The 26,505-nt window shown below is 36.4% G+C and overlaps 3 protein-coding genes across 4 annotated transcripts in view; 2 read left to right on the top strand and 1 right to left on the bottom strand.

The window, feature by feature from the left end:
* Nucleotides 1–12,485, bottom strand: part of LOC109091092 (serine/threonine-protein phosphatase 2B catalytic subunit alpha isoform-like) — a 43,368-nt gene extending 30,883 nt beyond the window's left edge. The window contains exon 1 of the mRNA XM_042738037.1: nt 12,006–12,485. Coding sequence (XP_042593971.1) covers nt 12,006–12,063 — 58 coding nt within the window. The 5' untranslated portion in view covers nt 12,064–12,485. The remainder of the gene's footprint in view (nt 1–12,005) is intronic.
* A 1,415-nt stretch (nt 12,486–13,900) lies between these two features.
* On the top strand, nt 13,901–20,664 carry ube2d2 (ubiquitin-conjugating enzyme E2D 2 (UBC4/5 homolog, yeast)). Its single transcript, XM_042738036.1, has 7 exons — nt 13,901–14,177; nt 15,414–15,477; nt 16,732–16,763; nt 16,922–16,999; nt 17,385–17,490; nt 18,321–18,414; nt 19,518–20,664. Exons 1-7 carry the CDS (start codon nt 14,154–14,156, stop codon nt 19,561–19,563), a joined length of 444 nt encoding a protein of 147 aa, XP_042593970.1. The 5' UTR covers nt 13,901–14,153; the 3' UTR covers nt 19,564–20,664.
* An 836-nt stretch (nt 20,665–21,500) lies between these two features.
* LOC109070423 (CDGSH iron-sulfur domain-containing protein 1-like) lies at nt 21,501–26,243 on the top strand. 2 transcript variants are annotated; one of them, XM_019087004.2, is made up of 3 exons: nt 21,501–21,697; nt 23,915–24,117; nt 25,646–26,243. In XM_019087004.2, exons 1-3 carry the CDS (start codon nt 21,625–21,627, stop codon nt 25,733–25,735), a joined length of 366 nt encoding a protein of 121 aa, XP_018942549.1. In that variant the 5' UTR covers nt 21,501–21,624; the 3' UTR covers nt 25,736–26,243. The 2 variants fall into 2 exon arrangements, with proteins under 2 accessions (XP_018942549.1, XP_018942550.1); XM_019087005.2 differs by having other exon boundaries at nt 21,534–21,697; nt 23,945–24,117.
* The last annotated feature ends 262 nt before the right edge of the window (nt 26,244–26,505 follow it).

Below are 26,505 nucleotides of genomic sequence, written 5' to 3'. Positions count from 1 at the left end.
ATGAAATGATACAGGCTACAGCGCGCACCACCAGATTTTTGTGTGCAATTGAAGAGCAAATGCTACGAGCACAGTATAATGGCTGATCGGACAGGAAAATTTGTTTTTACTGACATATGGCCTCACAACATCGCATCTGACCGTGATTCACTGATGTTGTCTTGAAGCTCCTCGTCACCTGTACTGTTTCTGTGCTAGTTTGACTACTGACTGGCACTGAGCCAAAGTGAAGTGTGCGTCTAAAAATTACCTGTTTGATATGGTCATAAAGATGTTCTGCATGTAAATAAATGCAATTATTGTCAAGAAAAAAGCGACAGAAGCAGCAGTTTTGAGTGATGTGGCCAACCCTAGCTCCACCCCTGCGTTAACTGCATTAAATATTTTCAACGCTGTTAAACTGCTTGGGTTAACACACTAATTTTTGCAGCACTAGTTGAAGCATACTCTAAAGTACATGAATACAGACACTTCTAGCTACACTAAGCTTGATTTCACATGTGTTAGTGTGTAATTCACAACTCAAGTGCATGGTGTTTTCTCAGTGTTGCCACCAGAAGTGCTATAGGGGACATTTGTGTAAGCTTTCTTCTTCTACAATCGGTTTTCTCTTTTAAAGGCAGGGTAGGTGATTTTGTTCAAAAATATTTTTTGTTAAAGTCTGTTCACATCCTGATAGCAATCAAAACGTTAAGTGGTCTAAATGTATTTACATCATCTGTAGAAAGTGTAGGACCATAAATTGTTTCTGTTCAAGGGCTACGATAGGATGTCCTACCTGCCTGTCAACGTATGCCTTTGCAAACCTCCATGCACCCTGTTCAAGCAGACATGATATGTCATCAGGGCATTCCATTACACTACTGCAGACAAAGTAAGAATGGAAGGTGTTATTACTGTAATAGCATGTGCTTTGCACTGCTATGCTTTCTTACAGGTGAACGAGACATGAGGCAATCTGACAGCATTGCATTCAACCCTCCACCAGTGGCGTTTCTCATTGTGTCGCTGGTTAGCCTCTGATCTGCTTGTGTGCTTTCATGTATTTTGGAGGTGGCGTGGCTTTGGAGAGTGATTTGCAGGGAGGGTGGGATCTTATGCTTTCAAAGCTAGCTTGCTATTGCTAACCTATCCGAAATTGCCTACCCTACCTTTACTTCAACTAATGTCATAGTGAAAGTTTACATAGAATCTTGCTTTTCACATCAATGTAGTATTCAATTTTAAACCGACTATACCATAATACAGCTGTTAGATGCTAGATAGTGCAATATGGGAATTTTTGTTGCGCAATAGCCTAGTGAACTTTTTTGTCAGACAAACCTATTTAGACTAAAATTTCCACTTGATGTAATCTCTGCAACTGCCTTTTAAGATGGAAAACAAAGTTATTGATTTTTTTTACTAAGTTAATTCTGTTGTTCTTGCACACTGTTGAGGTTGTTTTACTGTTTGGATAGTAAAATAGCTTTTTTTGTTGTTGTTTGTTTGATTGCCATTGTGTATTAAAATTTTTAACTGTAATATGTCAAAATATAATACATTTTTGAAAAAAAAAAAAGATTTTAAGTTAAGATTTCAATCATTTAAGACATTCACAAGTTCAAGGTTTTCTGATGTTGGTTAATGGTCACATGACATGCAGGTAATTAGTTTTATTTTGATTATTTTACATTTTTATTATTTAATAATTAGCTTTCCATAAACTCACAAATCCCCTGCAGTTTATTTTCAAACCCTAAGGTGTTTGTGAACACTAGTATGGGGAACCATAGATGCAAGGCAGTTAAAAAAAAAAAGAAATTAAATCCAACATATTAAATCAAGTAAACATGAGAAACGTGACTGTTGAAGTCAGTTTACACTAATATATATGCTACAGCCCCCCTTGTGGCAATAATAGATAGTGCTGGATAGCAAAAAAAACAAACCTTGTCATTTGAGCCAAAGGCCAACTACAACCAACTGAGACTGAGACCCTTATTAACATCTCTACATGTTCCTGCAGAGATCTTTTCCTTTTCTTTTGGCCTTAAAATGAGTAAACTACAAACTCTTTGTGGCTGCAGCCTCATCATCCACCATTTCAGACATTTTTCATGCAGTCCCTGTTGATGATTCTCCAGTATGGGTATGAGCAATATCTGTTGAGTTGGCACAAAATACAGTGCTTTGCAGTGATTATAATGCACACACCTGCATTAGGACCACTTCAAACCTCCTGTACCATTACACAGCTCTGTGAAATGCTCTGTTATAAAACCCTCACGTACACTTTTAGGATTATCTGTTCAGATTTTTTTTTTTTTTTTTTTTTGGGGGGGGGATAGTTGAATATAATAAATACAATAAGTTTCTTTTGCAAATAAATAACTCATCTTTTCAATATACACTACTGTTCAAAGCATTGAATGAATAAATGGTAATTTTGGACATATTGACAATAATAAGAAATGTTTCTTGATCAGAAAATCAGCATATAAGAATGATTTCTGAAGGATCAGGTGAAACTATGAAGACTGGAGCAATGATGCTAAAAATTCAGCTTTGGCATCACAGGAATAAATTACATTTTAAAATATAATGAAACATAAAACAGTTATTTTAAATGGGAATAACATTTCACAATCGTAATGTTTTTACTGTTTTAATCAAACAGATGTAGTTTTGGTGAACATAAGAGACTTATTTTGAAAACATAAATTCTTACTGATCCCAAAATTTTGAACGGTAGTATTTACTTACAATTGAAACCCTAAATGCAAGAATATACTGAATGAATGAAAACTGATATCAAAGTCAAAAAACTTAAAGCCATTTTTTATACTTCTAGCATTAGCATAGTTTTTGTGTTTTGCCTTTTGCATGGTAGCATTTAGCCAGTTTAACTTAGGAAAAGTATTTACTGCCATGTCATTTCAAACTGTAAGTCTCTCTGCTATGAAGCACACTGCATTCAGAAATTTATTAGATTTTGAGTTTCATTGGATAGAGAAAACTACAAACACATTTTCCAAACTTTTGTGTTCTATAGAATAAAGAAATGCAAACAAGGGATGACACGAGGGTGAGTAAATAATAACAAATTAAATTTTTTGAGTGTAGTAATTTTTTTTTTTTTAATGAGGAAACTCACTTTAATGATAAATTCAGCCTTTACATGTCAGACTTCAGACTACTCATTCACAGGTACATGAGGTATGATTCAGGCACTATAACTTGTGCAGAAGCAGAGTTTTCATGTAATGAGGTCGTACTGAAGCCGTACTGGATTATTAGAGAACTCACTGTATAATACAACACTGCTGCTGCGGATGTTGTCAGTGGGAAGCTAACTTCTGGCTTAGGTGGGGAGGAAGTAGGACAAAGAATTTCAGAGATTTGTGATGTGAACAACAAACTTGTGCAATCTGAAGCGGCTGTAACTGCAGCAAGCGAAGACCATCAGACACCCACGGTGCCATTCCAGAACCACTTCCAGTGTGCAAGCTGCAACATCCTGTAATTAAACTGCTGACAATCTGAAATACATCATCCTGTGATCACACAACCATGGGATGGCTCTGTTTCTGCCCCTGAGACCTAAAAGCGATGGAACACACATTTTGTTGTGTGTCAGACAGAAGTGTTGTATTGTTACTACAGGCGAGCTTCAAAAATACAGCCACCACATCCTTTGACAATCCCAGAATTCTGTATAGAGATAAGACAAAGAGAAAGAAAATGTACTGTCGGAAGAGAATGGAGAAAATTGACTAAAGGGATGGATAAGAGGGAGAGTCGCATCTGACCCAGATCGAGAGAAGGTAACAGCATCATGCGCCTTTTGACGGAGGGATTTTTACAAGCGCCGTTTGATGTTGCACAATTAATGCATGCTTCACACATGAAGGGGCCATCTGCATGTGCACAAAAGCAGGAGGCGGGACTTTAAGATGACAAACACACCAATGAACCAATCAGCAGAATGAGCTGGGTTGACTGACAGGCCAGAAATGATGAGGTCATCCACTCAGGCAGCAGTAAATACAGGATAAAGATCCGTTCTACTGGATTTCTGGATCACAGAAGCGTTCCTGCTTTCGCGTGGCCTCATTAGGTCTCAGCCCTGCGCTATCCACTGTGTCCTCTGTGCTCCAAACTCACACCCAAAGTATTTATGTTAAAGAGGCTAAATTTAGTCTCACTCATTCTTTCTCTCTTCCTCTTCCACTCTTCCTCCTAGTTTCACCTTTAGTCTGTTTTGAACCAGATCTGCGTATGTAGCGGCATGTTATTTTTACTCTGGTCCACATCCTGTGTTGTGCACTAATGATTTCGAATATCCTACAATTTCCTGGCAGTCACCCTGCTGCATTCTCATCCAGGTCTAGTGTCAGTTCTGCCAAAAATGAACAATCTGGCATTATTTACTCACCCTCATGTTGAGACAAACCTGTATGTTGTGGTATGTTTCGTTCGTCAAACACAAAAGGAGATATTCTGATGCTGCTTTACAGGGGGAGAAAAATCTGATTATAGTAGGGCTTACAATTTGGGGAAAAAAATCACATTGTGAATTTTCTGATTAAAACAGCAATTAAAATATTTAAAATGTGTATATGTTAATAAGACCAATATTATTATTATTATTATAATTATTAACAAATAAATAAATATTGTAATATTTCACTGAAAAATAAAATAAAATACTTTAATAATAAAATTTTACCTTACAAATGTGAAATTACAATACTAAAATTTATGTATATCTTAATTTATTTATTTTCAAATTTATTTTGGTGGAAGCCCTTCAACTTTCTTCTTTTGTTGACAACAGCTGGTGCAGGTGCACTGGGCAATGATTTTTGGGTCATGATTTTTATTTTATTTCAGACAATTAGGCAACCATAGCATACAGGTTTGTAAATAAGTAAACAATGTCAGAATTGTACTATTCCTTTAAAGGAAGTTATGACATATAAAAAGTAATGATGAATGACAGACTAGGGGTGAGTGTGATTTTAGCTAGAGGTCCTGCCCAGGGCACAGATGACTGCATTTTGTTTTCCATCCTGTGTGTGTGTGTGTGTGTGTGTGTGAGAGAGAGACACACAGATTGTGGTATGTGAAGGTGGTCAAGCGTGTATGCGTTCTCCATTACACACATCTGTATGTATCAGTGTGTGTGTGTATGTGTGTATGTGATCAAGTTAATGTCTCAAGTGACCCGTAACATATGTGTGTGTGTGTGTCTGTGTGTGTTTGTGCATCTGTGTGGGAGGAAACAGTTTTCATCATTTTCCTGCAGTCCTGTATCACCGCATTTGATGCGAGATTGCCTCTCTCTCGCTCTCTCTCCACTGCATCATTCAGGTGGGCGATGAAGTTGATTAGCTCAGTATCTGGTTAGATGGCCAGCATTTTAGTCCTTAATAAAAGCATTCTCACATGCTTGAATGCAGAACTGAAGTGTGTGACACTGGCTACTTTCGGAATTGCATACTACATACTTCATATTACAGTATTAGTCTTAATATTTCTGCAGTATGCAGGATGTACAATGCAGCATGCAACTCTTCTGTATGCATGAACTACCTGGATGACCTACGACATTTGCCAAAATGTGCAGTATACAAAAGAGTACTGCAGTTTGCAATGCACTGAGCACTATATCCCACAATGCAGTGTACTTGACCTTCCATTTCCAGTGTGATGAATCAAGCGAGTATTATCAGCTGCAATGCTTTACATCTTTTTCTGGCTTCACTCTTTGAACAGACTGCCAAGAGTTAAGATGACTTTATAGAAAATTTGATTAAAAATGCAAAAATCTGAAACTTGACTACACTTACTGTAATATGCTAATTTACTGCATATAAAAACCACTAAATTTTGTAATTACCAGCAAGAGAGTCTGACTTTCTAAGTTGGGGAATGTAAATTGAAAAGTAATGGTGGAAACAAATTGATATTGGTTTTGATTAAATAGACCTAATTGTGAATATTTTTTGTACAATTTTCATTTGTACAAATTTTGTGCATTGTAAATGAATAAAAGCAAGTAATTTTCTTTTCGATCAACAGGTTTGTTTGACAAAATATTTCCCATCATTTTCTGTGGCAGAAGAAGAATGTTAAATACACTGACAATGAATCAGTTACACACTTAATGTGCTTTTTCTTTTTCTTTAAATGGATTTGTCAATAGTAAAATTTAAAGAATTTTGAAATTGGCCAATGAATTAAAAAAAAAATCACTTAAGTGCACATTATTACATCATAATTATGACTTCCAAACTCATAAGCAGGAACATCCCAAGAGGATCAAACATGCATGTAATGAGGTCATGTGACAAAGTTAATGAATAGAAGAAACCGCAATGCGCAATATGACGGCTCCAGTCCTGCCTTCTAAATAAAAGAATCACTGCCATTAGAAGCTCTGGTTCCTATAGAAACCTGAGACTCGCATACACTTAGGACTGCACATGCGCATTGGTGGGACCGACCTGAAAAATATACTTTCTTAATGCTATATATGTCCCGTCTGTCTAAGGTTTTTGTTCATGTTTCATGTTTTCAGTTCAGGTCTATCAAGTCTTTTATGTCCTATCTTTTAGTTTGGTATCAGTTATGTTTCCTGATTCATGTCATGTGACCTATTCCAGCTTTTTTTCTCGTGTCTTGTTTTCATTGCATTTTTCATTATTATCATGTCCATTTGTCTTGTTATCTTGTTTAGCAGTTCTGTTCTGTCATTGATTATGTTATGTGATTAACACAGTCTTGCATTTAAGTCCTCATACTGGACATTTTTTCTTGTTGTGTATTGAAGGACTTTATTGTTCCTTGCAAGGTCATTGTTTTTGTCTAGTCAAGCTATAGTTTCTCATCTGGGATTAAGTTTTTGATCAGATCTATTCCATCTTCCCAACATTAGACACTGGACCACAGCATTACTATGGTTTCTATAATGTTTACAAGTATCGTGGTAATACCATGGTATTCTTTGAAGTGTCTTTAAGTAATATGTGAAAAAAAATCATGCCTTTTTAGGTTCAATGTTTTGGTATTATCATGTTTTTTCTTAACATGGTACTATGGTAATACTATGTTGTTTTGGACACGATACCATGGTAAAACTATAATATCTTGGAGAAATATCTAATTAATTATGCCAATTACGCCATCTTTCCAACATTGGACACTAGTTCAACAGTATTACCATGGTTTCTAGGACATATAAAAGTCTCATGGTAATACCTTGGTTTTCTATAAAGTTTCTTAGAGTAAAGTGTAAATAATTATGAAACGCACACAATCTTCTTCAGTAAAAGCACCATGGTATTATCATGCTTTTTCTAAGTACATTGTAATGGTACTAACATGTTTTTTTCTGGACACAATACTATAGTAAAAGTTTATTGTGGACACTACACCCTTAGCTACACCAATAGCTACACCATTCAGACAGTCATTCAAAAGTATCCATGGGATTTAAAATCCACTACAAAATGTTTTGAAATAAATTGGAATGTTAAAGGATAGTTTTCTTCAAGTGTGATATAATAAACACCTTTGGTTTGATTCGAATTGCATAATGTCCACATGCTTTTTTTTAAACACAGTTAGCATTATTCAATATATAGTGTGCGCTATGCAGTACTTTAGAATTCCATTCCAAACACTGCCTGCGCATTTGCCCGTGTGCAAGAGAAAGAGATTGCTGGGACACAAGCGCATGCACATCCATCCATCCATCTATCTGCTGTCAAGTGCCTAATTCCCCGTCTCTCCCACTTCTCATCCTCCACACTTTTCACACATTCCCCCTTCTCTTTTCTTTCACCTGCTCTCGTTTCATTTATCGCCAGGCTCGTGTCAACACTCTTTCTTAGTTTCAGTGTTGGGCTTTATCATCCCGTTCATGTTGCGTGTCTCGCTCGGCAGGAGGCATGCATGAATTAACACAGGCACAAAATCTGGAGAAAAATTTTGATTTTGAAGCCGTTTCGATAATGCCATGAAAGTGTGTGTTTATTACTGCATGCAAATAATATATTCCTGTTTCAAAACCTCTCCACTCCTAGGGGCCAAGAACACCTATTAGTACCAATCATAAAAAATACACTATGATGCAGTTAGAATAATTTAGTCATTATTGTCGCATTACTACATTCCTTGAGGAGACAGATGGCAGTGAGGCGCATTCTGTCTCACAGAGAATGCAGCACATAATAACTTGTGGAAATGAGCAAATTCATCTCAACCTATCTACTCGCTTACTCACTTTGTGTTTGTCTCAAGCGAGCCATCTTCTATGCACCACTTTTACTCTCTATTACTCCCTAGAAAAATTTGCAAAAAGTACTACAGTTTTGCCACAGACATGGTACAATTGTGATATTTTTTACTACCATGGTCCCATGGTACGATATCTTGGAGCAACATCTAAATTATTATGGAATCTTATTCCATCTTCCCAACAATGGATATTGGTACCATAGTATAACCATTGTTTCTAGACTAGAAAAAATATATACAAGCATAATGGTAATACTATGGTATTCTTTGAAGTTTATTTGAGTAATATGTGAATAATTATCCCAAGCACACCATCTTCTAGACTAAAAAACACCATGGTATAACCCACTGTACTTTTTTCCTAAGGGTTTCTATGAACCATCAGGCAGTTTCTTACTTCCGTTGTGTCCTCCTCATACCTTTCTCACCTTCACACTGGCTGCTTTGCCTTCCTCGTACACCAGCAATATCTGGACACACTCTCACACAGACCTTCCCTAAAGCTTAGTACCCAAGATACCTAACGGTTAATATTACATAAATGTGACACATATGCTGCACTATGATTATTTAATGCAGAATGGCATATGTTGCTAAATAATTACAGGCAGCCACACTCCAGGGTTGAAGGGATAGCCCTTACAGTACACAACACCTCTCTCTCTGCCCAAACCACACTTGCTCACACACTATGGTGGCCCAAAACGTGCCTCCCCTGTCTTCTCTTATTGTTTTCCATAATCCAAACAAATTGATCACATATACACAGGGGATAGATGCTTTTGGGTAGCTTTTCAGTATGCACAGGCATTGCTGAAGTCTAATTAACCCCTCTCTCCACTGACCGCCCACACTATACATTCACATACACATATCCCATCATCCAGTGATGCTATAGTGCCCACATCTTCACTACTTGGCATTCTAATAATTTTTATATATTTATTGTGTATTGCAAAAACTGGAAATATAAATATGGCTTTAAATTTTGCTAAGCTTACAGTGAGTGCATGCGTGCATTGGTATAGGCTAGGTATGATGGGTTTGCATAGTCTCTTAACGTATTTATGCATCACATCACATGAAATATATAGTACTGCAATGCAACTTGTTTTTCTGCAATAACATTTCGATTTAATGCCACTGGGATTTCTGGATGCAGCGCATCCTCTATGTGCAAGCCTTGTTTACAGTGTGTAACGCTGTACCAACGAATCGATAAACTGCTTCGGAAAGATACACTAAAATACCCTCATAGGCCGTCTATGCAAAGATGTGCATGTCAGTGCACGAACTGACATTGCGAGGATCTCAGCGCATTTTCCCCGCATGACAAGAGTGTACTCGTGCAAGGTCTCGAGGCATTGCACATTTCACATCATTACACGCACAATCGATATGGTAACTCACGAGATCACCTCGTTATCCGAGCGCTGGTAGCTACCCGACAAGCGCGCGCACTGACATTGGAGTAAAAGATGCGAATGGGCGAGCGCAAGGAGATGCATGAAACAATGCAGGAATGCAATGCAAAAGCCACGCTACCTTTAAGTCGTCCTTTCGCTGTCATCCTCAAACTGCCAAAAATATTTCATTGGCTCGAGATGTTAATCTCTCTCTTTTGCTCTCCTCCCCCCTCTATCTCTCTCTCTCTCGGGTAACCTGGCACTGTATAACAGTTCATCCTTCCGCCAGCAGGCGAGCGCAGCCGTCGATGCGCTCCACAGATGTGGCAAGCCGTTTGACTTTTATTCTTTACAAATGTCTTAGATTTATGCAACCACTATTTAGTTTTAATAACTACATGTATACATGTAATATAGCTTCTAGTGCCTGTTCCAATAGTGACTAGCCTTTATCTACAAAAAAAGTGTACAATGTTCAAACAATGTTTACTCAAAAATTGCTAGCAAATTCACAAATATTTACAAAGAAAAAGCAAGTAACACATTGCATTAAATGTGCCTTTTTGAAATAGAAACACTGTTTGAAAATAGTATTTTCTTTTAAAAATGTCCTCCAGTAATCTTTGTTTTATTTACATTTTTGAAAAAAATTATAGTGTATTTCAGTTTTATAGCACTTATTAGATACTAGTACCCATTTAGTTACTACCTCAGTTATATGATACCTAAATTTGGAATCATATCACACCAAAAATTTTGGGTGAAATGTGCAGTTTGTCCTGTAAACTATATATATATATATATATATATATATATATATATATATATATATATATATATATATATATAGGCTATTAAAAAAAGAAAAACATCACCGGCTGCTAAATTCAAATCTGCATTCACTGGAACTCACTGGACTGAAGTGAAAATGTTATTTGATAATGTAAACGTTCTTTGCTCTCTTTTTGTACAATGAAAGTATTGTAAGCTAATTAGTAACTTACAATGTTTTTGTTAAATTCACATTAAATACAAAGTCAGTCGTATTAAAATATTTTATGACACCCATATCTGTTACTTAAGTAACAAAACATATTTTTATGCAAAGTTAATAGATTACACTATTAAGCTACATTCCCCATCGCCCATATAGATCAACTAACATAATCTATAAAAGTGCAAAATGCATTTGATTTCAGAATCAAGATATTTCATGATATATTTTGGGAATATTTTGAATAAAAAAAAAAATAAAACCCCTGCTGAAAAAAACAATAGACAACATTAGAAATGTTTTAATGGTTTTACTGGTTACAATGGGACTTGTATTGGTTTTACTGGAAACTGTAATGGACCCTGTTGGTCTCTACTGGTAATTGGTTGCCTTCTATTGGTAGCTTGTTAAAAACCAATAAATCCTAATGGAATTAGGGCTGGGACAATAAATCAATGCATCGCGAATCGAGAAATGATTCTGCGATTTTCTGATGGCATTGTGATTCTCTCTTGAATCTATTCTGAGCTTAGTTGTTAACAGCAGAAGGCACTGCGTGCTTTAGAAATAGCCGTATTCAGCTTACTTCCAGTTCCTTACACACACACCATTTGAATCTAAAATAATCATTCATAAAGTCTGAAAAGGTTGAAGCGAATTACAAGGATGTTCACAGTGGGCTGTGTTTACATTAATCTTGCATCATAAAAGCATAAAAGCCAATGTGCAAGTACATTTAACCACTTACATTACTCAGCCGAAAACACAAGCCCTCTTCTTCGTGAGCATGTGATTTGAAATTGTTATAGATTACTTGTAAACGTCATGTATGCAGTGATACATGACGTTGAAAAATTACTGAATTAATAATACTTAAAGTAGGTTAAGATGAATTTTAAAATCGTGCACCCTAAAAGCAGACAGGGGCCACTTGTGCTCCAAGTAAATAAAACAAAAATAAATAAATAAATAAATAAATAAGCACTTGTTACCAATTTGCTAACATTAAAAATGTAAGTTTTAGGGAAAACGTTAAAATGGCTTGCCATACCTTTCCTGCATCAGTATCGTTGAGCATATAGGGAACCTTAATGGGTTGCCAATCTCATTTAATGGAAAGAGTTTTTTGGCTACAAACACACCATCTGAAGCATCCTTTGATCACTGATCAATCATTGATGCATGACGTATCAATGATTTTTTGTATAGCGCATCATCAAAGACACAGAATCATCGCGAAACATGCACAATCGCACATAACGCTGCATGCTTAAAAATGCTGAGTACGATTAAAAAGGTACACAACACAATGCACTTACATTTGATCACGCGGTCGGTAGGGTTTAAACCCATGATGTCTGCGCTGGACATTCTCATGGGTTGTTGTGGATAACGGGGAAAGTGCGCCTACTCCTAACGGGTGAGCGTGCGGTCTTCGGTGCTGCGGGATGCGCGGGCTGCAGAAGCCGCATCACTTGGTGCGTCTCTCCTCCGTCCACCGTCGGTCAGGGGGAAGATGTGTCGCAGTTGATCCGGGGAAACTGTTATGCTGGAGATGCTGGACTCTGCCTGGTGCCGTGTGGGGGCGGATGGATAGACAGATAGATGGATGGATGGATGGAGAAGCAGGAGGGGGGCTGGGAGACTTCTGGTCGGTTCAGGGTATCCTCAGCGCGTTGCAGCACCACCCCGACATGGCGAAGACAGGAACTCCCACGCTCTGGCTTGCAGGGACTGCCTCATACTGCCATCACGCGGAGGCTGATTCGGGGCTTCCCTGAGAACGAGATGAGAGAGCGCGCGCGCACCCAGGCGTTGTTGCTGCTTTATTGACGTCAGTCTTTTTAATGCTTCATGGCGTAGAAACTCAGAAGGCGGCGTAAGAATCTTACTGTATTGCGATTGCTGCAAGAACAACCCAATTTCTGTTTTCTGCCTTCTCTTCTATCTATCTATCTATCTATCTATCTATCTATCTATCTATCTATCTATCTATCTATCTATCAAAATATTGAACAAATACCAGTTTGGAATGCTGTTTCATTAACATAAGTACAAAACAATCCTCGATTTTCATTGTTTTAGGCACAGCACCATGGACTTCTGAACATGTACCATGGTAATACAATGTTTTTCTTTTAATTTCCACAGAGTTGCATGTAAATAATGTATGATAGTCATTCAATAGCAAGTTCTATATCAAAGTCACCTTACCATGGTACTACAACAACATTGTAAATTTTAAATATACCACCTGGTCCATTTTGACATTTTATGCTTTCATCACTCTCTATTTTGCACTTATTTTGTTGTCATGCATTAATAATCAGCATTATTTTGTGTTGTACCATTGACAGTTTCCTTTGAACCCAGTGTGTCAGTACTGTTCTGTTCAGGCCTAAAGGCCTGTTGTTGTTGTTGTTTTTTTGTTTTTTTCTTCAATTAATGTGATTGTCTGAATGGGGTAGTGGGCATAAACCTGTGCAAAGGGATAAAGATATCACAATGAAACAAGGTATTTTAGGAAGATAGTTTGATCTTTTTGGATTTGTGTAATCAGGATTATGTGAGGATCAGACAAAAGCAGCCTAAAAATATTTGCTATTAATTGTTTAGACAATCAAATATTAGAAATGAGAACAAAAACAGGTAAGGCAATAAATAATTACAATGCATCAGATAAAGTCAAATCATATATAGAGTGAGAGAGAGAGAGCTGTGGTTCTTAGTTATACACACATTCCCTCATCTATGGACGATAATCTCGTATTTTGCCGCGATAAACCATTAATTTGTGAAATATTCCTCCGCACTGGTGAAACTTCCTTTGAACGAGGGTAACTGTTATAGCCTATGTGTTATTGCCATTCATGTTAAAATTTAATAAACTGTTTTGCTCATATGAATATGAGTCGCATGAACACCACTTGCAATAAACATCTCGACATATACTTGTATCCTCCTTATTCTCTCCATTCTGTTACTGAGATGATCATCAAACTCGTTTGTCGCCTCGAAATGGAAGCGTTCAGACACAGGCTTTCATTTGGGCTCATTAAGCGTTGAAGTCGCTGAGCGCGATCCGCCATTTTGGCACCGCTATTACACCAGTTTCGTTATTCACTACCGCACTATCTAGCAACTGGCGTCGGCGCGCAATCTGCCCCCGGCGACTGCGTCCATTGGCGGAAGGATCTGATTAGAGCAGCGCAGTGTGCGTGATGCGGTAGCTGCTCTCTGCCGCTGCTGCAGGAGGAAGACCGAACCGCTACCAGCACCACCTTTCAGTTTCGCCTTCAAATTACACCAACCGGCTCCGTCACACACAGAACACCGACTGAATTATTACCCCAAGGCGTCCCTTATTAAGACACCGGAGGGGTTGGTCGCGTCGAAATTGAAGAAGCGCTGTTTTAATCGAGTATAAGGCGGGTTTGTGTGTTTTTGACAGCAGTAACAGCACAACAATGGCTCTGAAAAGAATCCACAAGGTAAGAGAAGGAAGTCACGGGCGCCATTGCCCTATTCCGCATTGAAAACGCACCATCCTTCCTCATTTACGCCAGAAAGGCGATTTAAGGGGTGTTATTGAGAAGTCAAAGTGTAAAATGTGGCACTGGTGGAATGACAAGTGTAGTAAAGTACCCCGGTTCGGCGGTTCGGCCCGGCTAACGGTTAGCATGATAGCTAGCGACCCTCCGTCGAACTGTGTGTGACTGATATAAAATGTGTATTCGGTCATTGCTTTTGTAGTTCTTTTTTCTCGTTTTGATCTTAAACGGATATAAATAGTCATTTGAAATTGAAGTAGGGTTGAATTGGTTCGCTTGACGATTAATGTGAGATCCTGATAACGTGTTAGCATGCTAACCCCTCGTTGCCACCAATGCTAAAGGCCCATTTGGAAACCTTGAACAAAGATCGTTTATATCCACCACAACTTCATCAATTTACTGTATTTTTACTTTTAATTTATTAGTGTACGGTGTTGTTATATTATACTTCTTTATTTCGTGTTGGTTTGGGTTGTTAACTGGCTAACCGCTCCGGTAGAGGCATCTAGCCTCAGTTTACCATCGCGTTAATATTTAAAATCATTTTCAGGATGTTTTTGTGTTGTTTAAATTGTATACCTGTTTCTCCTCACCAATATCTAAAGATTTGGTCCTTTAGTTCATCTGTTTAATCTTTATAGGCCAACTCGCACATTATGTATTTGGAGGTTTGAGGTTAGCTCGTGGCGCAAGCAAATTGGCGTTATGAACGTGGTCCAAAGCATTCATATTCACATTGCAGACCCCTTATTGTGCTTTTCTGATAATTCTGAACGTTTCGATACTCTTGGGTTTCAGTAGAACAGACTAACCCGGAAAAATCAGAGTTACATAAGCAGTGGTAACCTCTCATGTCATTACAGCAGCAATAACTCCATTACACAGACTGTTGTGTGTCTGGTTTGATATTGACCTCTTTATTCTCTTAATTATCCATCCATTGCGTTTGTTCCACGTGTTTTACTGTAACTTTATCAAATGCACAGATATTTGGAGTATTAGGTTTCGGTGTCAGTTTCTCCATTTCATTTTGGTGCTTCATTGTCAGCATGCGTGCACTGCAGGTGTTTCAGGAAGGGATCCGGACAGGTGATGCAGAGCTTTACTTGCTGGTTTTAATGTCATGATAGGTCAACTGTTTTAAAATGCAATTTTGGTTCTGGTGTGTTGCAGGAGCTGCATGATTTGGGCCGTGACCCACCTGCTCAGTGTTCAGCGGGCCCAGTAGGGGATGACAGTAAGTAACTCGCTTTGCCCACCAATGAATTTGATAAACTAGTGAGTTTATTTTTCAAATTCGAGTTACAGGTACTTTGAAGATAATCATTGGAAATTTCAGCTTCGTAACAGTCAACATTTAACTCTTTCTGTGCTTAATTTACATTTATGCATTTAGCAGACGCTATTATCCAAAGCAACTTAAAGTGCATTCAGGATATACATATTTTTAAAAACGTTTTTTGTTTTATTGATTAATTTTTTACCTAACAAATTTGGTGTTTCTGTCAAAAATGACTGTCCTTTTCAAATTTTTTAGTGTAAATCTCTTTTTATTCAATATTATCACCAAATCTAGGATTTAAGGTTTTTGTCAACTTGTTTTCTTTCAGTTAGCACGGTTTTGTATTTCTTTTTGGAATTGATTGGTTGTAGGCCTTAATTTACACTAAGGGAATTCAGTAAGTTTTAGAACAATGCAATAACATAAACTAGCATGTTTGGAAAAAAGAAAATTGTTATAGATATAATTGGTTGTTTGAAAGAACAAGTTCTCTTCTGGGGTAACGTCATGTCCTTTCTTTTTCAGATCTTCTTTATCAACCATATATAATATATGGTTATAGTCTAAATATAGTAGAGGCCTCTATATGTATGTATGTATGTTAAGTTTGAGGAGAAATACTGGTATTTTGTGGTGTTACAGCTAGTTACAACTAACAACTTGTCACTATTTTTCTGCTGAGATTTTTTTTATTTTTTTAATTATTATTATTGCCTTGTTTAATAGAATCAGCTCTTAAAGGTGTCTTATGTATACAGCACTTATAGGAACTGAATGTCATAGTAGCTTCAAAAACATTGTCAGAAGTGCTTTTTCCGGTCTGATCGTGTTTTCTGTGTGTACTGTGATAGATGGTGCTCATCAATATTTAGCGTGAATCTCAGCCACAAAACGACGGATTGTTTGAACTAACAAATAGCATATATAGCTTCCCTCAAAAGAGTCACTATTTTCTTAAACTGACTCATACAACCATCTGACCCACTTAGTGCCTCAGAGATTTGACTGAAATGTGACAACATAATTGTACCCAAATTTGCTTCATCATATTTTATACTGTATTCCTCTGGGCTCTTTTAATTCTGACAAGACTGATTCTAAGCTGGCAAGCAAAAATTTGTACCTCTTTGAGTTGTAAAAAGACATGATGAACATGGTGTGACTGATATAGGCTTTCCCTGACAATTTTTTTTGTGTGTCTTGTTTCAGTGTTTCATTGGCAGGCCACAATAATGGGACCAGTAAGTATTTATTTTGTTTCCTAAAGTAGATGGCAACATTACAAAAATCCATTGGAGCATGATATTGTTGTCTTGAAATATTAAGTAAATATAGAACATTTTGAGTGTTTGAAATGAGATATATATATATTTATGGTAATTAAATGTTTACCCTACAGAATGACAGTCCTTACCAGGGCGGAGTGTTCTTCTTGACCATACACTTTCCCACAGATTACCCCTTCAAACCGCCAAAGGTCAGTAACATCCACACCTGTTTGACTCAGGCACAGCTCCTCAGATGTTTTGGTTATTCTCAGGAGCTGCTTAATTATTTGTCACTTTGTGTCCTCAGTTTACCAACCTGTACTTTCTTTGTCGTGACATAAGGAAATGTTTTCTCTTCTACCATATATTCAGATAATTCATCTTATCATGACTGTATATCATATGCAGTTATAGAATGCAGGGAATCTTGTTGATGAATTTAAGGAATGTGTTCGAAGGAAGCCAGTGCTTTTGTTTGGAGTACAATCTTCAGTAATTAGGAACTGTTCTAGAGTTGGCTGTAATTTTTTTTTTTTTTTTTAGCCTGTAAAGGTTGTGATTTGCATGCTTATTTTTGTCTGGCTCCTTTCTCAGGTTGCATTTACCACAAGAATCTATCACCCAAATATCAACAGCAATGGCAGCATTTGTCTGGATATTCTGAGGTCACAGTGGTCACCGGCACTCACCATCTCCAAAGGTACACCTCCCTTTTCAAAGATTGTTTTACAGCAATTAATTCTGGAAATGTTTGTTTGTTTCTTAGCCCAAGTCTATATCTTCCCATGGTGTAGCATGTATGGGGTTGTAGTAGGATTTTATTGTTACCCACAAAATTTAGCATGTAGACAAAATATTAGAATGTGATGTTTAAATACTCAAGTGCTGTGAGAACTGCTTTAAATAATGTAGCACCCAGAATCCTATTTTTTTTATTCAGATTCGTTCAAAGTAACAAAATCTTTTGTAGCGTTGTCATGCATAATTGTTACCTTTTTAAATATATGAAATTTTACTTTAGATGTTTGTCTGTATGTGTCATGAAGTAGTCTTTAAAGATTTACATGGCAATAAACACAAATTGAAATATGTTACGCTTTTGCACCAGAGGAGAGTGTAAGATGCTGCTGGTTTCTCATTGACATGACATTTGCTGCATAAGAATTGTTTCTAATAATAATCTCATTCTTTAGTTTAAAACTCAAAATCGCAAACAAAAGGATAAAGAGATATTGGAGAATATGTTTTGAGTTTCTGAATTTACTGCAGTGTTATAAATGTAAATGCATGCAGCTAGATCTGCATGTGATTAATTTGCAGCTATTCACGTTTAGTGGTTATGTTAGGGACATTTTGTTTTTGAGAGTAATTTCCGACTACATTGATTATATTTTATTCATGTATGTTAAGCTGCTTATAACAGGTTTTTGGTGCCTAAAAGATATATAAGATGACAGCTGTTTAAACAAGTATATTGTTCTTTTAAAGTTGTTGGTTTTTTTTTTCTTATGTTTTTATCTTGCCCTTCAGTTCTCCTGTCCATCTGCTCCCTGCTGTGTGACCCCAATCCGGACGACCCCTTAGTACCGGAGATTGCCCGCATTTACAAGACTGACAGGGAAAAGTGAGTGTCCTCTTCTGCACCAGATCTGTACTGCACACTGTTTGCCCTAATGCTCTTCCCCATAGGTGCTGTCATGCAGTCATTTGCATTATTAGCTACGTTATTGTCTATGCAGTTTCCTGTTTTGACACTTGTCACCTTTCTTCCCTGGGGATGTTGTGTTTATACGCCCAAACTCTGAAGTCCTGTTTTGTGAATAATTTACTTTTACTGTTGTTGAGCTTTGAAGTTGTCTGAAATAGAGACATAGCAAAAGTGTAAATGTTTTCAGCTTGCTGTAATTCCAAAAGGCAGGCTTCAATAGCTCAATAAGCAACAGTGTTTCATTTTATCTAAACCAGAATGAGCTGGGTGTAATAATTTGAACTGGAGGATGATTCTAATCAAATTCAACAGAAAAAGTAATTAAATCCCAGCAGACTCCCATTACATTCTTATTGTTTTAAACTGGTGTTATTGGCAAATGTGGGTGGAATAAGCAATTGAGGTTGAGTGCTAGAGCTTGTAAGAACTCAAGAGAATACTGAAAAGTAAATTTGTAATAGATTGTAAATTATTGGCGATTCCCAACTTTTTCCAAATTTCCTTTAAAACCTGAAGAGGGCTATTGACAGTGTCAAAGGGGCAGTTCATGTTTTTCTTATAACTTTTTGTTCTTCACATACAAACAAAACAAAGTTCTTTTGGCCCTTTACTTTTCCACACTAATGTTTAATTCCAATAGTTTTTACTGCCACATCTTTCAACAACAGGTTGTTTGCAACCTGTTTGAGTAAAAAAAAAAAAAAAAAAAAAGAGTTCCCTTACTTGCATCTATGGTTCCATGAAGAAACTTTAGTATCAGTGGCATCCTTCTATTGTACAAAAGGTTCTGTATGTAGTGAAAAAAGGTTTAGATGTTTAAAATCTTCATACTAGGAAAATAATGGTTCTTTTAATAACTGTTCACTGAAAGGTTCTTTGGTGAACCAAAATGGTTCTTTTATTTGCTTTTGGAGTGTTTATTTTTAAGAGCGTATGTGTCATGCAAATGCCTTTCTTACATGCGATGGTAATGTTTTTTTTTTTTTTTTTTTTTTTTTTTTCTCTCTCTTCCTTCACAGGTACAACAGAATAGCTCGGGAATGGACACAAAAGTATGCAATGTAGTTTTGGAGTTAAAATCATGATGGGAGAAAATTACACCTCTCCATCTTAAGGTTAGGGGAGATTTTGAACGTTCAAAAGATAAAAAAAGAAAAAAGCTTAAGAAAAAAGCAGATCTTGTTGGTTTCCATTTGGAGTGCTTTAAGCCACGCCTCCCCTCACAAGAGCACCTCCCCCCACTCTTAGCCCTCTGGCAGCCATGGTGTACATACTCAAACTACAACTGTAGCCCCTTTTACTCCCCAAATGCAAACCTCGACTCCACAGCTCCTGCTTTAACTTCTCCGTTGCTATTGCGACGTCCCCGCTGCTTAGGATCAGTCCATATCAATTTTGCTGTAGAAGATGTTTATGGCTCTAAAAGCATTCCTTGTTGTTTTTAAGAACTGGGACGGGAAGGCTATATTATTATCATTTTGTTTTCTCCCTGCAATTTGTGATAGTCTGGACATAGAGGGATATGTTTTTTACAGTTTACTTTTCCATTTCCTGGGCTTCCAACTGTACATTGGATCAGGAAGTTGTTTTTTTTTTCCTCTCTTTATTTCTTTATTGCAGAGAAGGGAGGGGTATGCTGGCTATCTTTTTTGTATAAAATCTATAAGGAATTCTTTTAAAATCATAGCAGTTAAATAAATGAAAATGGACCTCCTGTCCTCTCCTCCGGAGTATTCTAATGGACTTTGAAAACGATGACTATATATATATTTTGTTTCCATTTTTCAATGCAAAGACTGTCTCTACCCCTTTCCTTAGCCATGACCAACATCACAAACATTCACCATATGGAGGGTTTCGGGCCAGTTATTTAAAGCAGTCTCTATAACATGCGTCTTATTGGTTTTGTTTTGTTTTATTTTTCTCTCTCTCTCCCCCAAACCACCCTTGTAACTCTTAGGTTGCTTTTTTTTCTTTCTTTTTTCTTTTTCCCTGCTCTTGTTTAATTAGATGCTAACATGGTAAAGCCAGACTCGATTGGGTCCCTGGGTGAGAGGACAAAAACTCCTCACAGACAAACTTCTGTATATTTAATTTCCTGACAGGCTCGTTGAGCTTTGTGTGTTGATTAAAACTGTGTAATAAAATGATTACTAAAGTCTGAAATGCTTTGTGTCTGCATGGTTTTTCCTGATGTGTTTGTTAAACAGGTGATGCAGGTCTTGTTGTAAAAACTGCATGAGAGGAACTTTGTCCTTTTGGGGTTTTAATCCTCAAGTCTTTCGAAAGCTCTGTTGAAAAAGGATTATTTCTCTGATCTCTTATGTTTGTCCATTCGGTGGTTCTTTTGATCAAAACAAATGTGCAGTGATTGTTTAATATGAGCCTCATGACAGCCACTGTCACAGTTACTGTACTATAGTAAAAGTTGAAAGAGACTTGTACATAAACTTTTTATAGGAGCCTTTTCCCCATTTGATGTGGAGGACCAAAGCACATACAATGATGGAAACAATTGAATGCACCATGTGCAATTTTCTTTAATATTTCATAAAACCAAAATTTCCAAATGGCACCTAATGGATAAATCGTTTATATATATATAATGAAAACAAAGCTTTTTATTATCTGAAGTGACATTCAGAAATATTATGGAACGAATAATTGAAGTATAGTTTTGTGTAACTGGGTATCATGAAATGCTTTGTGTTAAATGGGCTATTACAAAATTAATTTATTTGTATTATATACCAAGTTATTTAATAGTGGTTGTCCATAGTTAAGGGACAAATTGTTCATTTAAATCTTTTCAGTCAGGTTCAAGTGAACGTTCTTTTATATGTTTGATATTTATGTAACATTTTATATTATGAAACATTTAAATATCGGGGCTAAAAAGTGTATAATAAAAAAAACCCTCGCTACCAAACTTACTGCTGCACAGTAAAGAGGGATTTGTGACCCATGTTTACAGTAATCCGAGCTAGCAGTCACGCTCTCCAGCCATTGGTCAGATATCCAATGACGCAATCACGCAGAGTATCCGCAGTGACGTCGCCACTCAGGTTCAGCGTCTCTCAGACCTTGTGGTGCCCTTAAATTTGAAGTCTAAACAACTCTACCGTCATGGCATCTCAAGTGCCAGGGCTTTCAGCTCTGACTAAACCGGGGTTAATACCGGGTTTCAAGGTTTCTAAAGGTAAGAGTAATGTTAGTGTTTTATTTTAAAATAAAGCTGATTGCAGCAATTCCGTAAAGAATCAAACACATATTTGTCAGCATGTTCGATTCTATGCTGTGTATCGGAAATTGTCTCCATTTCAGATTAACGTATACATTATGTTATTTTACATTGTTATGCTTTCTAATATGCACACAGTACAGAAGAGTTGTATGGCGCTTATTTCACGCACGCGTTATTAGGTCATAGGTTTGCAGGTATTTTTTGGACTGATTGATTATGCAGTTTGGATATTTAATGAATGCACTGTTTTAGTAGGAAATAAAGCTGCATCCTGTTGCCATGTCTCTCTGCAGCATTTGTTATGCGGCACATCATGAGCCTGACAAACTCGATTGTTTTGATATCTCTGGAAACACCGCGATGAACGAATAGTTATTTTGAGTCGAATCTTTTAAATGAATCATTTGAACCGAATCTGTCTGTACGATTCGTCCACACATTCACAAATAAAAAACGTGTTAAAATACGTTTACAACTTAACTGTATGACAGTTTAGACTAGCTTTATTATAATGTCATATCGAGATGTCAGTGATCACGTGATGAGGTTAAAGAATTGCGAAACGATTCGTTCTAAAGAACCGATTCGCGGAAAGCTGTAGGACTACCATTAGTAGAGTCAGAGCGAATCCTTCTCACCTGACCAGGATTTACAGTTTGAGTTGAAAGACTCTTTGGATTTAGCCAGTCTGTATCTGTGTTGATATACAGTAGGTCGTGGCTGTATTTTAGTGCTGATTAAGTTGCGTGGGTTTAGCTCACATGACACTGAAGATCAGACACATAAAGACACACCATAATGTCAATAACCACTTTTATTCTGAACTGCATGTGTTTTATAGTGCACTTAAAGCTGTATAAGCGTAATGTGTGCTTAGAATCATGTAATATTTATTTGCAAATCATTGATTTGATTTAAAGGCTGTACACTAGACTGTGTTTCTGTTGTTTGGAGTTTGCTGGTTTACTGATATCAGATTGTAAATTTATTTTGTCTAAAGGAGTTTGTAGTATTGCTTTGGTTGTATAGCTGTTAATTAATAACTACCAAGTGTGTTTCATACAAATTCTTAAGCCAAGAAAATAATATAGAAATAATATGGTGCTATTGGATCAGGCTGTGTGAAGTAGAAATATACAAATGAGTAATACTGAAGATAGAAAATCATAGGTTTGAAAAAATGATTCGGAACCAGGGAAATTAGAATATGACCACAAACTAGTGTTCAGATTTATTTTCTGAGCTGAAGATTCACTTATTTCTAATGCTGAGGTAATGCGGTATTCAGACCTGTGAAATAATTGTTAAATATGATTGTGAAATGAGAGCCACTTTCAAAATTACTTTACTATTAGTTTTAGTTATAACATTGTAAGTTTTTTTTTCTTCTCCAGGTGTGGAGGACCAAATTTATGTTTTAATTTTTCATAAAGGCACAATTTCCAAATGACATGTAATGATGAATCATGTTTTTTAAAGACATTTTAACAAATGTGCTTTAATAAACAAAGCCTTTATTGTTACAAATAACATTTGGAAACACTAACTGTTAATAATGAAGTATGGTTTTTGGCAGGTGGATACTGTGAAATGTTTTAACAGTTATGTTTTTTGTATGCTATACAGATCAGAGTCCTTAATATGACTTTATAGATGTCAAATTCAAGGTTACTCTTCTCTGAACTTGGAAATGAACCTAAGTGCTTTGCCCATTTTCAAGTTCATATAGGAAAAGCACTATTACTTTAAAAGTTTCAATAAATTACTGAAAAACAGGAAGCATGGAATTTGGGAAAAATAAAACAAAAACAGATTCCATGGGGCCATAAATGTAGTTTTTGTTCAATGTGTTATAAATTGTTAAGTTTGTACACATTTCATGATTTCAAATAGGTAGAAATGCTTTTTGATTAATAATATTTATATTAACCATTAAAATGGAATTGAGAAAAATTCCAAAAAGGAGTAAAATAGAAAAACAAAAGGAATTTAGGGAAAACTTTATAAGGCACCACCTATGTTATTATGTCCAAAATCCAGTTTCAACATAGCTGGGCTTGACCCAAAGGTTAAACTAAATCTTTTCTAGAAAATAGTAATGCTCGTAGAGTAGTGTGCAGGAACCTCCCGGCCCTGTCAAAAACGAGCGCCTCCTCATGTGTACATTTACAGATCAGCTGATCACCATCGTTCCCGTTGCAGTGGCCGCGGCTCTGAGCACCTACCTGCTGACACGCTACTTCAGTTCACAGAGCAGCCCCAAAGGCAGGGTCAACATGTCAGTCAACAAAGACAGCCCCAAAGTAGTGCACAGCTTCGACATGGAGGACATCGGCAACAAGGCCGTCTACTGCCGCTGCTGGAGGTCCAAGAAGGTGAGTGCAGCCTCCTCAGTGGATCACGTGTATGAGTTCATATTAATAGGATGGTGTGGCTATTCTTCATCCCAATGGCCTGTTTGGAGATCATCTGAACCTTTTTTTTTTTTTTTTGATACATGCATTTTAAGGCCTCTTAATTATTAACTTTACTTAAAAACCTGTTATAAACAACCTTGTACATGTCTTCTGTCTGAATGTTCATTTATACTTATTTAGCAAGTAAAAGGCCTTTTGGTATTATTTCAAAACAACCCCCTTCAGGATATTTTGCACGTTTCTTTTTGCTGTTAAATATTTAATGATTTTTTATAAAAATAAACATCAATATAGCTTTTATATTGATAGAAATATTTTGAGATGAATGTTTGATGGACTAAAACAATTATCCATTCATAATCATGTTAAAATATGAATATCAGATATCAGGCTTTTGAGGAACGTTTATTTGATCATCATTGTATTGCATTTGATTGCATGATTTAAACCCACAATTAAAAACTACAGTGTTGAAATTTAAAAAAAAAATTAAGCATTTAAATATCATCTTACTAAGACATATAATTAGGAGTGACAAATGATATTTATAAGCATTTTATGTAATTATTTTATTAAAAATATATATATATATATTGTTTTACATAAAAGTTTGTTACTTTTTAGCCATTAAAGTAACATCTTCACCTAAATGCATGTTTTTGCTTAATTTTCTCACTGTAACAAAGATATACAAAAAGGATACAAACATATATCTTCCTGCATAGATATAAAATTATAAAACTGAAAACTTTATTACAGTTAACTGAGTTTTGCTTAAAACAAGAAAAATATGTCTGCCAAGCCCAAAACAAATAGACTTAATTCAAAGGAAAAACAAGTTTATTTTTCTAACCCCATTGGCAGACTTATTGTCTTGTTTTAAGCCTAAAGTCACTTAAATTTGATACATTTTCAAAAAACAATGTTTTGTAACATGTTCACGTATGTAATTTTGCTTCTTAATTGTATCTTCATTTAAGATTGGAAAGTAAGATAGAAAATAATAAGGAAGAAAATTATTACATTAATAACATGGTGTTTTTTTTTTTTTCTTCTTCCTCAAGTGTGAACTCCGTAATCTCACTATATCATATTATATTAGCCATACAAATCCTGATGTATCAAATATGATATTCAACTAAAAAAAATTACACGTGCAGACTTTTCTCTAAAGGTTCAATACATTGTTCCATTTAAAAAATTATTTTTTTATTTTATTTTTTGGCCGTTATTCCATACGCTAGGCTTTACAGGGTTAATGGTATAATTCCCCCAGAATTGTGATTTCTGTCATTTATGCACCCTCATATCACTGTTTGTCATATCCTGAAGCACCATAGTGATCTAGAAGAGCTTCCTGCAGATGTACCAATGCAAAGTTTAAACATTAAAACTGCAGGAAGCGTACAGATACGTCATCGCACTCTCTGAATGATAATCATATTTGGTTGTGAATTTTATCTGTATTTGTTTGTTCCCTGGACAGTTTCCATACTGTGACGGCGCACACACCAAACACAATGAGGAAACTGGCGATAATGTCGGACCTTTGATCATTAAGAAGAAAAACCCATAAATACTCAATGAGTGTGTGTGTGTTTGCATCAGTGTTTTCCATCCACTGGCGATGAGAGGAACTGGTTGAGCATTTAATATTACAATTACTGTAATTCTCAATGTTAATGCGTCTCATTCACATGAGGACTTCCTGTAGCACTGCAGACATGCATCAGCAAACATACTGTATTTCCTGTAAACATGTGGTTCTATACTTGGTCTTCCTCTCTGCCTCTAACACAAACCATATCATTTAAATGTGCTTTAAATGTACTCAAAAATAACTTTGTAGTACAGCGCAGATGAATGTGGATGAGAGGAGGTCAGAACTACTACGCACAGTTTGATGAACATTTTGGTAATTATGACTTGAACATTTGTGTAGTTTTTACCATATTAGGTGTAAAACTAAACCAGGTTCCATTTAAAAACAGCATAGAAATATAATTGATGTGTATTTCGGAGGCCATGTGTATTTTGCTGTATGATGAAGATGTGCATTTTGAATAAATGTAATTTGAAAGGTTCACCCTTGTGTCATTTTGTCAGGGTTGGATCTTTACTCTCTATATTCAGTAAGCAGGGTTATAACAGCCAACGTTTTAAAACAGGATGTGGGAGATAATGTGTTTCTACTTCCTGTACTGCTGCAAAACACAGGAAATAACCTGCTGCAGTTCCGCTTGCAGCCACCAGATGGAGCCACTGTATCAGTTTAATGCTCTTGAGTTTATTTTGAAGGGATTTTGTTGCAGCGTCACCTCTTTGGCTCTGCAGGAAGTGTGAGGT

The sequence above is a fragment of the Cyprinus carpio genome, chromosome B14 (assembly GCF_018340385.1).
Source record: "Cyprinus carpio isolate SPL01 chromosome B14, ASM1834038v1, whole genome shotgun sequence".
In the NCBI taxonomy this organism is placed as follows: Eukaryota; Metazoa; Chordata; class Actinopteri; order Cypriniformes; family Cyprinidae; genus Cyprinus; species Cyprinus carpio.
Note: the sequence above shows the minus strand (reverse complement) of the source record. Positions and strands in the feature narration are given on the sequence as shown.

Bases quoted from the DNA above. Each gene is read 5' to 3' on its own strand.
- ube2d2 (XM_042738036.1), top strand. From the start codon at position 14,154: ATGGCTCTGAAAAGAATCCACAAG. The intron at 15,478-16,731 runs GTAAGTAACTCG...GTCTTGTTTCAG, and splicing joins GGGCCCAGTAGGGGATGACA to TGTTTCATTGGCAGGCCACA. The intron at 16,764-16,921 runs GTAAGTATTTAT...TTTACCCTACAG, and splicing joins AGGCCACAATAATGGGACCA to AATGACAGTCCTTACCAGGG.
- LOC109070423 (XM_019087004.2), top strand. From the start codon at position 21,625: ATGGCATCTCAAGTGCCAGGGCTTTCAGCTCTGACTAAACCGGGGTTA. The intron at 21,698-23,914 runs GTAAGAGTAATG...GTACATTTACAG, and splicing joins GGGTTTCAAGGTTTCTAAAG to ATCAGCTGATCACCATCGTT. The intron at 24,118-25,645 runs GTGAGTGCAGCC...TTCCCTGGACAG, and splicing joins GCTGCTGGAGGTCCAAGAAG to TTTCCATACTGTGACGGCGC.